The sequence below is a fragment of the Bombyx mori genome, chromosome 23 (genome assembly GCF_030269925.1).
Source record: "Bombyx mori chromosome 23, ASM3026992v2".
NCBI lineage: Eukaryota > Metazoa > Arthropoda > Insecta > Lepidoptera > Bombycidae > Bombyx > Bombyx mori.
The window spans coordinates 4,473,085-4,485,733 of record NC_085129.1 but is presented as its reverse complement, the minus strand read 5'-3'; the positions used below and the strand labels follow the sequence as shown (position 1 = coordinate 4,485,733).

At 37.5% G+C, this 12,649-nt stretch overlaps 1 protein-coding gene across 1 annotated transcript; it reads left to right on the top strand.

The window, feature by feature from the left end:
* Positions 1-4,873: 4,873 nt before the first annotated feature.
* On the top strand, positions 4,874-9,225 carry LOC101736604 (toll-like receptor 7). The gene has a single exon (XM_004921670.5). It carries the CDS (start codon positions 5,083-5,085, stop codon positions 8,932-8,934), a length of 3,852 nt encoding a protein of 1,283 aa, XP_004921727.1. The 5' UTR covers positions 4,874-5,082; the 3' UTR covers positions 8,935-9,225.
* The last annotated feature ends 3,424 nt before the right edge of the window (positions 9,226-12,649 follow it).

The window sequence follows — 12,649 nt, the reverse complement described above, 5'->3', positions numbered from 1 at the left end:
ATACATAACAGAGAATTTTTTTTTAAGCTATTGCATAGTTTTTATCGCGGGCCTTGAGCGAGGCTTACTGTAATCATGAAATTCCGTAACGAAAAAAACCTTACACCCCTCACTCCGCCTACCATGTAGCTCGCGTTCAACACATCCACACGTTGCGCTTGTGTAGTGTTAGTGAATAAGCGCGTGGCGTGACGTCACACTGCATTCGCATCATGAAAAGTCTGCCCATCTCTCTCTCGCGCGGTCTAGCTTATGAGTGTGAAGGGGACAGTTAAGGTTTTGCTTTTATTAATGTTTAATATAGCGTGGTCTTGTTTTATTATTGTTTTAATATTAAATTATCATTGTCTTATATATAATTGCATAAGTTGATAAAAAATTCTATGCAATAGCTTTACCGCGGCAGTTCCCGAGTGCCACACGTTTTTTATTATTTACCAATCACTTAATCTGTCGTGGCTTCAAACTTAGATCAGTAGTGCATACGTAAAGAGTGAAGCGAATGTGCAAAATTTTTCGATAACCGCAGTCAGTAGCCATCAATTGTTCTAATTAAATTCGTATTTAGCACATGCTCACAAGTGACTTCCATAATGACGGAATAAAATCAAGTTACAAATATGAAACCTGGAATTTTTTTAATTTGCCTAATTACTTTTGGGCAAGCGCCTTGTGAACTCCCAGGGGTAGGTAGCACCGCCCTGCCCTTTTCTGCCATGAAGCAGTAATGCATTTCAGCTTAAGGAGTGGCGCAGCCTTTGTACGATAAGACTGAGTCTTAGAACTCATGTCTCTAGGTAGGTGGCGGTAGTTATATTGTAGATGGACATAAGCTGCGGTAACCACCTAACATTAGGTCGGCCGTAATCTCGCCGACCACAGATCCACAAAAAAGGATATAAGCCATATCATAACATATAAGATACCATAATCTCAAACTGATATTATTCGATGTTCTAAAATTCGTATGGTTTACGCAAGACGCTGACGCATTTCTTTCAATACAATTATATGAATGTAATTTTTTATATCGTTTTATAAATCGTAGATGCCTCAATACAAATGGTAACCAAACAATGTAATGATTCTTATATTTGTTTATAAAATAGGAATTCACACAATCGATAACATTCTCCCAAGACACCTTAAATGGACACACGCGCGTGCTGATATGCTTGCCAAAATAAGCCTATTCGTACAAGAATTCTTGCGCCTTATACAGCGTAATATGTGAAGGAGATGCCTAAGAACCTTCATAGATAACGAATGCCAAAAACATTGTCTTAGCCCCTGGCGATCCTAAATAATGTTGGATGGATTAGATGAACATCCCTTTTTTTCTATATTTTGGAAGACTTAGTCTATGTATATAGTTTTGAATTGTTTAGCTATTATTGATTAACAAATTTAAATATACACAGTTGAAAAAAAAGAAAACATATTACAAAACATACAAACCCGACTCCACCTTAACTGTTCTTTATTTATAGTTATTGCTTTATGTGTGACCCAATTTCAACTCAATGGTTGCCCGCAAATTTCTGATTCGCTTAACACTAGCCGTTGCTTTACTGGTGTTAAGATTGTCGTTCTAAAATCTAAACAAGTATCATTTTAAGGTATGTCATATCCGTTCTTAGCTTTCCTCTGAAAAACATTACGTCAATCCATTACTTCTATGACACAAGTGAGAAAGATAAAAACAATCTCTCTCGAATTTACTACATTGCCATTATTATATCGTAATTATGCAATTTCAGATAATCTTTGCCAGTAATGTTCCCGAGTTCTTCTTAATAGCAAGTGACAAAGGCTTTAGGCTCAGAATAACGTGCATTTTGATTATCGTTCCTTACTCCTAAATTATGCAGGGAGACGTCTCGTTATTCTTAATGGTTCGGATAAAATCGTAAACGATTATTTAGCTGTAGAATTTTAAGACGTAGATAAAGCATGTCGCGGAAGAAGTTTGGTTTAACGAACCTTATGGGGTTTTATGGGTTTTGCTTGTGTTGGATTAAGATTGTATCTTTTCATTCCATAGAAGAGGAGGATAAGAAATGCTGAAAAAATGTATTTTTAAAAACACTTGACTGATTTCAATGTGCAGACTGGCGAATGGGAAAGTCTCCGTATTTACTGTTGATGTAACATAGCGTAAATTCACATGGACTAATACAAAGTTTAGCACTAGATAAGACACTAATTCGTCTTCTTTTCTACGGTTTCTAAAAACCGCAAACCTCGGACTCTCTTCCAGTATTTTTGTATTGCATGGTCAACAATCTTTGTGACAAGGCTTGGGTGAGACCTATGTCCAGCAGTGGAGGTCTGTGGGCTGATACAATAGAATATAAATGGTCTACAAATTCGTCACAGGTTGATCTTCGTGTAGAATTTTCCTTAAAATTTAAGTGTGGTTTTTAATACTAATACTCTATACGTATGAAAAAACTCACATCCCTTCTAGATCTAAGTGATTACCGAAGCCTATAGACCTCATAACATCAACCAGTCTCAGTTGTATTAAGAAGCTGTCCACAACCTGCCATTGAATCGAAATCGAGTCTGATGATGTCGGTTTGAGGAATTCACATTATGACTTCTATTGGTATCGGTAACTTTGCAGCAGATAAATCGCAACCTTACTTGCCCAAGTGACTAATAACGGGGGCAGCCGTTGTAACTATACTGAGATCTTAGAACTTATATTTCACCTTGAAATATAAGGGTGGGTGACGCATTTACGTTGTAGATGTCTATGAGCTTCAGTAAACACCTAATAACCAGATGGGCTGTGAGATCGTCCACCTATCTAAGCAATAAAAAATAATAAACAAAAACTGTAAACAGTAAACAAGCTGTGTACGGCATTACGACGAAATTTTCGAATCGGGAAAAACAGCGAGGTAAACTTTAAGCATGACACCGATCCAAATAATCTGGGGAGATAATACTTAGTATTACGTCATTCGGAGTCCTGGCACGTTTGGCCCCTGCGACTGTGACATTGAGTTTTGTGTACTCGGAAAGAATGGCACCAGTAACTAAACTTCACGATTTTTCTTATTATTTCTAAATCTATATTTTTATTAATATCCGAATTAAAAAATATATATATATATGCTTACTTACGAGTTTCGGCAAATGGAAGGTTAAATTTAGCAATTTAATAGTTCACCCCGCAAACTATCGCATTTTGTAGGTGTTATGCTTCAAACTTTCACATAGGTTTCACAGCTGTACAAATTAGCTATATAGGTACAGCTTATGCAAACATTGGCTTCGACAATAATTGTTATATAACGTTTAGACAATTATTGAATACCAGCCGTGCTTGGCTGTGGTAACTAAATATTATTAGGGTTAAACGTAGTTCTGTAAGATAATCCGTTCACGCGTTGCTTATCCGATGGAGTTGAAACAAATATACATATAATTTTTTTGTAAGTTCCAGTATATTTAACTAACTTGATTTTGGTAATAATACAAATGAAGATCTCAAGCAAAATCGTCTTTGCCATTTCATTTAAATTAGAGCATACTTTCTGAAATTTCGCTACACTGTGACTAAAACGTATAGAAAAAAATACACGCACAAGTTTCACAAGAGGCGCAGTCATTTATCAAGGCAGCGCTAAGAACTCTCGACAAGGCGAACTTTTGATACAGGATACGCTCGCACTAGACATTAATAATAAGGATATCTCGGTGTTTGATGTGATGTCGTCCCCGTGTTTTATTACTGAAGTGGAAAACTTCTAACTTCATTTCGTTTAGTTTTTCTAATACTGAGAGATGTTTTTATGTTATATTAACAGTAAATGTGTTGTTTTTTTTTTCTCGTAAATATCTCTATTATTTCGCCATTTGCAATGGGGCCATGCGTGACAGGTTTTGGCCGTGTCAGGTTCGTGAGGTTCCATCATATTTCCAGAAATTCTGAGAGGGTTTTTTCCGACTTTAAAGTTTTCTTGGTCACATACGACCAGTCTGAGCGAAAGAGTTTTTTGTGAAATAATAATTGACGTTTTCGAGTGCTAATTACTAGACATGACCTATCACTCATTCAAAAAAAAACCTCAAAGATAAAATAAGTGGCCAATAAGAGTTTATTTACGAAACATTCGACCACAAACAAGTCTGGCATATTTATTCCCGGCGTCTGTTCCCAAAACTCCGGGCGTGGTAACTAACTTCAAGTTAGGCCAGTAAACGACTTTACGTGTCGAACGAGGAAATCAAATTATCAACTCCCATGAACTTCACACCTCTACCCTTTCAAGATATGTACTGGAATTCGTCGGCCGAAAATGTTTGCGCCTGCTCTCTTTGTAAATTCTGAACGTTTCTTTAGAAAATATATGCCAGGGCACGCGACGCCAAACAAGCTTTATTGGGTATCTTCACCGAAGTATGTGAGTTGGGAATTCAATAAGTGACAGCGTAAAGAATTAAGGGTGCTCCTAACATGCCTGCACTTTGTTCCCTATTGTCACTTTGATGTTTCTCTCTCTTTTGTTTTGTTTACAAAATATTCTTAGTGAATTTTGAACAAAATTAGGTCATTGTTGTAATAATGCAATAACTTATTCGCAATGCCACAACAAACTTGTTCTCCTAGGGAGAGATCAATAAATAATTGCAATTGTAAAACATTAAATGAGTGATTTCAAAAAGCTGAATTTGATTACCACTATTATTACGTAGCTGGCTTTCTTTTTAACCCGATGCGTTGGCACGATTAAGAAAACATTATATAATTGTTTGAGACCCGACGGCCGCGCAAGTGGCGCCGTGTGAGCGAACGTGTAACTATGTTGGGGTGGAAGGGGCGAGCCAGAGGAGACGGAGGGAGCGGCTACGAGCACCACCACTCTCGCTAGACTGACGAACCGATCGCCCCGACAGTCGACAGTCGCTCTTGAGTCACGATGTGGACGCCACGCGTCCGCGTCGCTCCCCACATCTTACGTACGCGTGCCGCGATGTAAACAAGTTTTGTGATTTGTGTCTTCATATATCATCGACACAGAAGTGAGTTATTGACTGTGTTTTGAAAAGGACAAATGCGTGGGGAAAATGTTTCAATTTCTGACTCTTTTGTTTGTGACTTTTGGTGTCAATGCGGCCTATGCTCGTGGCGTTGATAATTGTAGTCGCCAGAGCAAAGGTGACAATAGCACTCTGTGCCGGGTGCGAACCCTTGACGCTGACGGATCCAGCTTAGCATCTGCACCTACAGAAACTACAAAGCGTCTCGACATCGAATGCAACCAGCTGCTACTGTTTGAAAGTTATTTGGAGGCGAACTACTTTCAAAGGTTTCACGAGCTCACAGAATTAACAATTCGGAACTGCAAGCTTCTGAGAATACCAGGCAATGCCTTCGAAGGATTACGTGAACTGAAAAAGTTGTCGATCCGATCTAAAAACTACGATTGGAGCTCGAACAAAAACTTGGAACTCTCGTTGGGTACTTTCAACGGATTACGTGAATTACAAGCACTCGATTTAGGACAAAATAATTTAAAGACTATACCTTCAGAAGTGTTTTGTCCATTGGACAACTTGCAGACACTAAACGTTACCGGTAACAAATTAAAAAGTGTCGATCGTCTCGGCTTCGGTAAAAATTGCGGATCTGGCTTACGAAGATTGGACCTGAGCCGGAATGAAATCAAATCTTTGCCTGAAGAGTCCGAAATAATCGGATTGAAAAGGCTTCAAGAATTAAAACTACAACATAATAACATCACAGACATTTCAGGTGAAACGTTTAACGGACTCATTTCTTTAAGAATATTAAATGTTTCCTACAACAACATTCAGTTTATCCCTGAGGGCACATTCGCCAGCACGAAAGAGTTACGAGAAGTGTATTTGAATAATAACCTGCTATTTGAACTAGCCAGAGGCGTGTTCCACCGATTAGAACAGCTGCTTGTCTTAGATTTATCGTATAATCAGCTATCTAGTGCTCATATAGATGGCGGTACATTTGTTGGCCTCATACGCCTAGTCATTTTGAATTTGTCGAATAATGCATTGACAAGGATAGACTCTAAGACGTTCAAGGATTTATTCTTTCTCCAAATATTAGATTTAAGAAACAATTCAATTGGATATATAGAAGAAAATACTTTTCTTCCATTGTACAATCTTCACACATTGAATTTAGCTGAAAACCGATTGCATATGATAGACGAGTATCTCTTCAATGGATTGTTTGTACTTAGTAAATTGAACTTAAATAATAATCTCCTTATAAACATAGATATAAATGCATTTAAAAATTGTTCGGATTTAAAAGAATTAGATTTAAGCTCGAATCAGTTATTGGATGTTCCAAACGCCATCTGGGAATTATCTCAATTAAAAACGTTAGATCTTGGTGAAAATCAAATAAAAGACATAAAAAATGGATCATTTAAGAGCTTAGATCAACTAACCGGTTTGAGATTGATAGACAACCAAATCGGTAATTTGAGTGTGGGTATGTTTTCTGAACTACCAAGCCTACAGGTTTTAAACTTAGCCAAGAATAAAATTTTAGCCGTAGAACTTGGTAGTTTTCAAAATAATAAACAATTAGAGGCCATAAGATTAGATGGAAATTTTATATCCGATATTAATGGCGTATTCTCGAGGCTGATGAGTTTGTTATGGCTAAATTTGTCGGAAAATCATTTAGTCTGGTTTGATTACGCTTTTATTCCAAGTAACTTGAAGTGGCTGGACGTCCATGGCAATTTTATTGAACATTTAGGAAATTATTACAAGCTTCAAGACGAAATCCGCATAAAAACTTTAGACGTAAGCCATAATCGTATAGTCGATATTTCTCCATTAGCTATTCCAAACAGTGTTGAGTTATTATTCATAAACAACAATCACATCAATAACATTCAAGTAAACACTTTTATGGAGAAGCACAATTTGACCCGTGTTGATATTTACGCAAATGAGATATCTCACTTAGACATCAACAGCCTACGCTTATCTCCTGTACCTCTGAATAAGTCACTACCGGAGTTCTACATTGGCGGAAATCCATTTGATTGCGATTGCTCCATGGAATGGCTACCTTTGATAAACAATATGACAACAATGAGACAACATCCACGCATCATGGACTTAGAGAACGTATTATGTAAAATGACCCATACTAGAGGTGTAACGCATATACCTCTTAGCAACTTGAAGTCTACTGATTTTTTGTGTACATACGAAACTCATTGTTTCACATTGTGCCGTTGTTGTGATTACGTTGCTTGCGATTGCCAAATGACATGCCCGTATAATTGTTCTTGCTATCATGATCCGACTTGGAATAAAAACGTGGTTGACTGCTCCAGTCAGAGCGCTATAGAGATACCGGAAAAAATACCCATGGACGCAACCGAGGTCTACTTAGATGGGAACGACTTTAAAATATTGCAAAATTATGCATTCATCGGGCGAAAAAATATGAGGTCGCTCTATGTAAATTCTAGCCAAGTTGAAAGCGTACATAATAAAACGTTCGCTGGCTTATCATCTCTTATTACGCTTCATCTCGGCAACAATAAGCTAAAGCATTTGAATGGTTACGAGTTCGAGCATCTGACGCAGCTTAACGAGCTTTATTTGCAAGATAACTTTATCAGTCATATTGCAAACTTAACGTTTTCAACGCTGTATTCATTAAGAATCTTGAGATTGGACGGCAATAGATTAATCGATTTTAGTATTTGGAGTTTGAATGCCAACAAACAGCTAAGCTCTCTCAGCATAGGTAACAATATGTGGTCGTGTAAATGTAGGTATTTACAAAAATTTACCGCATTCATTTCAGATAATGTTCCTAAAATTGTTGATGTAACAGATATATCGTGTTGGAACGTCGATACAAAAACTACACAAAAGAAAGAACTTAATCTCAACGGAACGATTTGTAGTGATTATTACGCTGGCGATTCGGTTATAGATAACATTTTAGTATCGAATTACATGCCTATGATGGTAACGACTCTCTCCGGATTCATGTTGATTATGTTAGTCATCCTTGTGATTTTCATATTCAGAGATACGGTTCGTATATGGCTCTTCACAAGCTGCGGGATTAGATTGTTTCCATTCAACGGAGCGTACGACGACACTGATAAATTATACGACGCTTACGTCTGTTACAGTCCAAAGGATGACGATTTTGTTATTCAAACCCTAGCTGCCGAGTTAGAGAATGGTAATCCATCGTATCACCTCTGCTTGCATTACAGAGATATACCGCAACATAATGTTGCTTATATGCAATGCACGTTACCACTTCCCGAGTGCGCGGAAGCGTCCAAACGCATTATACTAGTACTGACCAGAAATTTCATAGAAACGGAATGGTCGCGTTTCGAATTCCGACAGGCCCTACACGAAATAGTTAAGTCACGTATTTATACTTTAGTGATAATAGAAGAGGGTTCAATTTTGCCCGAGGCCGAATGCGATCCTGATTTAAGGCCGTACTTGAAAACAAGCTCAAGGATAAGATGGGGCCAAAATAAATTTTGGGAAAAGTTACGATACGCGATGCCGGATAAGAGATACAAATCTAAAACGTCTGCCTACAGAAATAATATAAATTCTTATTCAATGCGAAGTGCCACCCAGAACGGAACAATGCGATCTTTTTCTTTCACTGAGAAAATGAGAGGTTCGGCAGATGGTGTCAGTACGAGTCCAGAGTTCGTCGACCCCGCGTCTCAGCACGTGCCTGTAGCATCGTATGGACCGGACGGTAGACCACCCTCGGACCATATTTACTCATCGATAGATTCGGACTACTCATCCCTAGAGCTAGGTGCAAACAATCCGAATAGGAGACGCGAGTTCAGGCATTGGCCTCCGCCGCCACCTTTAATTGACACTCAAAGCTCAGGTCAAGCTTATCTTGTCTAGTCCATGTGCTTCACGTTACTTATTTTAATTAATTTAGTCAAAGCTTCATGTGAATATTGTATCGATCGTAACACGCGCTTTACCAAATAACTAAGATTTATATTATATTTTTGTAATTTCTCGCCGTTACAAAGGGCGTTCGTGAATTCGATGTAAATAAATACATTCTATAAGACTGCTGTAGTAATATTGTGAATTTGTAAATAAAAATGTAAATAAATGTCCATAGTAAAAGTCACAAGTATACTATTTATGTACTTTAATAAAGCCATTGTGATAATTTTTGCATAATACGCTCTTTCATTAAAACCCTTTTACGATTCAAGTGTTTCGTTATTTTATTTTTTGTCTATTTATAATGTTAAAATGGTTTAACCTCATCCAAGGTTATTGATAAGTGCCAGTTATTAAAATGTTATTCTTTTTTTGTAAGGGATTCTTTATTAAAGCGTTCTTATTTGAATAACGGAGAGCATATTGTTGAGCTATTTTAAAAAGCACGAGTACATGCAAACTTTACTGGCAGAATCAATTTACGGATAACAGGTAACGTAATTCTAAATAATGGAGCTTCTTTTTGTAACCCTATTAAATTTAAACTAATAGTAAAAACTATATTAGATTTCTTATCAACACGAAATAATATAATTTCTATCAAATGAACGTTCCTATTTTACCAGTACAGTTTATTTGTCTAGACGTGCTCCTAATCTGGTTTTAAAGGCTGAAGACTATAAACATCAATAAGCAAGCCGGTACACGCCTTGAAGTGTAAGATTTAAGTCTTAATTGCACATAAAAGTGCTTCGCGTACTCACACGGCCTGACTACGCTCAGCCTACGACCAAAAATTACCTAAGCTGAAGACTATAAACACCAATAAGCAGGCCGATCCACTTTGATGTCTAAGATATAAGTCTTAATTGCACATAAAAGTGCTTCGCGTACTCACACGGCCTGACTACGCTCAGCCTACGACCAAAAATTACCTAAGCTGAAGACTATAAACACCAATAAGCAGGCCGATCCACTTTGATGTCTAAGATATAAGTCTTAAATGCACATAAAAGTGCTTCGCGTACTCACACGGCCTGACTACGCTCAGCCTACGACCAAAAATTACCAAGGCTAAAGACTATAAACACCAATAAGCAAGCCGGTATCCACCTTGATGTGTAAGATTTAAGTCTTAATTGCACATAAAAGTACTTTGCGTACTCCCACGGCCTAACTACGCTCAGTCTACGACCAAAAATTACCCAAATTGTTTTTTTGACGGGTTTCATTTTAATTACACGATATTATTTCTTAATTCATCATCATTATTCTGCTCTTCTCCCAGTCACCTGGGGTCGGCGCAACATGTTTTCTCCTTCCATATTCTTCTATCATATACCATTTCTTCGCTCACTCCCCTCTTACCCATATCGTCTTTCACACAATCTATCCATTTCTTCTTAGGTCTACCTCTTCCTCTATATCCTTTCACATTCATAGTTAACACTCTACTAACGACCTCATTTTCATTTCGTCTCATGACATGTCCATACCATGCCAAACGCGCACTCCTCAGCTTCTCTGTCACAGGTGCCACTTTCACACTTCCTCTAACATATTGATTCCGTATTCTATCCATTCTCGTTACTCCACACATCCATCGCAACATTCGCATCTCTGCTGCATGCAATCGCCTTTCATCCGCCACAAAGAAAGAAATCAATTAAGGATTAATAAATTCTTAATTGATTTCTTAATTAATTATTAATGATATTTCTTAATTGTGAACGCGAATTATGAACTGTTAAACGGATATACACTCCGGTTTAACAGTTCCGTATTTCGTTTGAAAAGTTGGTACCTGCATCTCGCAACCCTTGATACGCCATAATGTCCACTTGGCCATCACCATCCCCAATCGAAGAGACCGCTTTCAATTTATTCCAAAAAAACACGTAGATGCATACGTTCTTAGTAAACGGAGTTTTATACAAATAGTACGTGATTGCGTTAGCTGATACGTACATTCAAAATGAACCCTAAAAATGGTAAAATCATATTATTAAAGAATTTAAGGTTGTAGAATTTGCGAAAATTTGACACTTTTTAAAATTAAGGATTAGGATGAAAACTCTCTGCCTGGATATTTGACAGAACGCTGGGGTGCCGACGTGACCAGAATCCTGTGGTCTTCGTATTATGATCGTAAGGTAAGAGCCCCTATTGAATTTTAAAATCAAATCTCCGAAAGAAAAAAAAAATGATACGGTCTCTGCATAATTATTGTCATCTAGAGATTTTTAAGGCTTTTTCAAAAAGTCTTTGTCAACAATTAATTCTGGTCAGATCGGAAAAGGCATAAAGAAGGAGGTAATTATGAGTAACTGAATTTTTTTTAAAGAGTTAAAAAAATCAGTGTTTTAAAATTTGATTAGTTACATACTGCTAACTGATAACACATGTATTGCAATATGAATGCAATAATCATTGTGAAAGGTGGAAATCTAGGTGGTTTGGAAATTTTGACTCTCTAATCCTTCAAAAGGGGCACATGACATCATAGTAAAAATGGCTAAGAAAGCGGTAACGCATGCGGGCTTCTAATCCGCCATTACGATCTTTACAATAGGTTTGTTAGCTTAGCGAAGTGATCTAGTCACGATCGCTATAATCCATGGTGCGGGTTGGATGGTCTTATTTTGTATTGATAAGTGAACAATTTCATGACCCATAGGTTTTTGAGATTTTACCGTAGCTCATAGACACTACGAAGTAAATCCACTCCTCCACCTCGATACATATATGAGATCGATAGATACTTTTTAAATCAGAACCCACAACTGCGTCGCGGCGGAATCCCGCCTGGGATTGCAATGAGAATATTAGTTAAATAACATTTTATTATCGATTCCAAGATGTATTCAGAAGTGTCAGCGGCAAATCAGTTTCTTTTAAAATAAAAGAAACTTAATTATATCACACACTGGTTTACTGGTGGTAGGACCTCTGGTGAGTCCGCACGGGTAGGTACCACCGCCCCGCCTATTTCTGCCGTGAAGCAGTAATGCGTTTCGGTTTGAAGGGTGGGGCAGCCGTTGTGACTATGCTGAGACCTTAGAACTATATCTCAAGGTGTGTGGCGCATTTACGTTGTAGATGTCTATGGGCACCAGTAACCACTTAACACCAGGTGGGCTGTGAGCTCGTCCACACATCAAGGCAATAAAAAAAAAACACCATTTTGCTGCAGTGTAAAAAAATAACAAACATACTTCGCAGTACAATAACTTTATACAATACTAGCGACCCGCCCTCGCTTCGCTTCGGAAACATTAAAACACACATGAAACAAAAAAAATATATAAAAAAAAGTAGCCTATGTTCATCAGGGACAATGTCGGCTTCTAATGGAAAAAGAATTTTTCAAATCGGTCCAGTAGTTTCGGAGCCTATTCGAAACAAACAAATCTTTCCTCTTTATAATATTAGTATAGACAATGAGAATTTTGTCTTAGAATAGAAATAGCAAAGGATTTTCTCAGAGATATAGTATTCATTGGCTGACCTACGCACGTATACTGCGTGCGTGAATATAAAACACTTTCTCACATTCAAAATTATATTTTATAGAGTTCATCATAAATAATCTTTCCTACAATTTTACGTTCAATTAACATTCAATTTACAACTTACTTAATAGTTTTAATGCACATAGAGT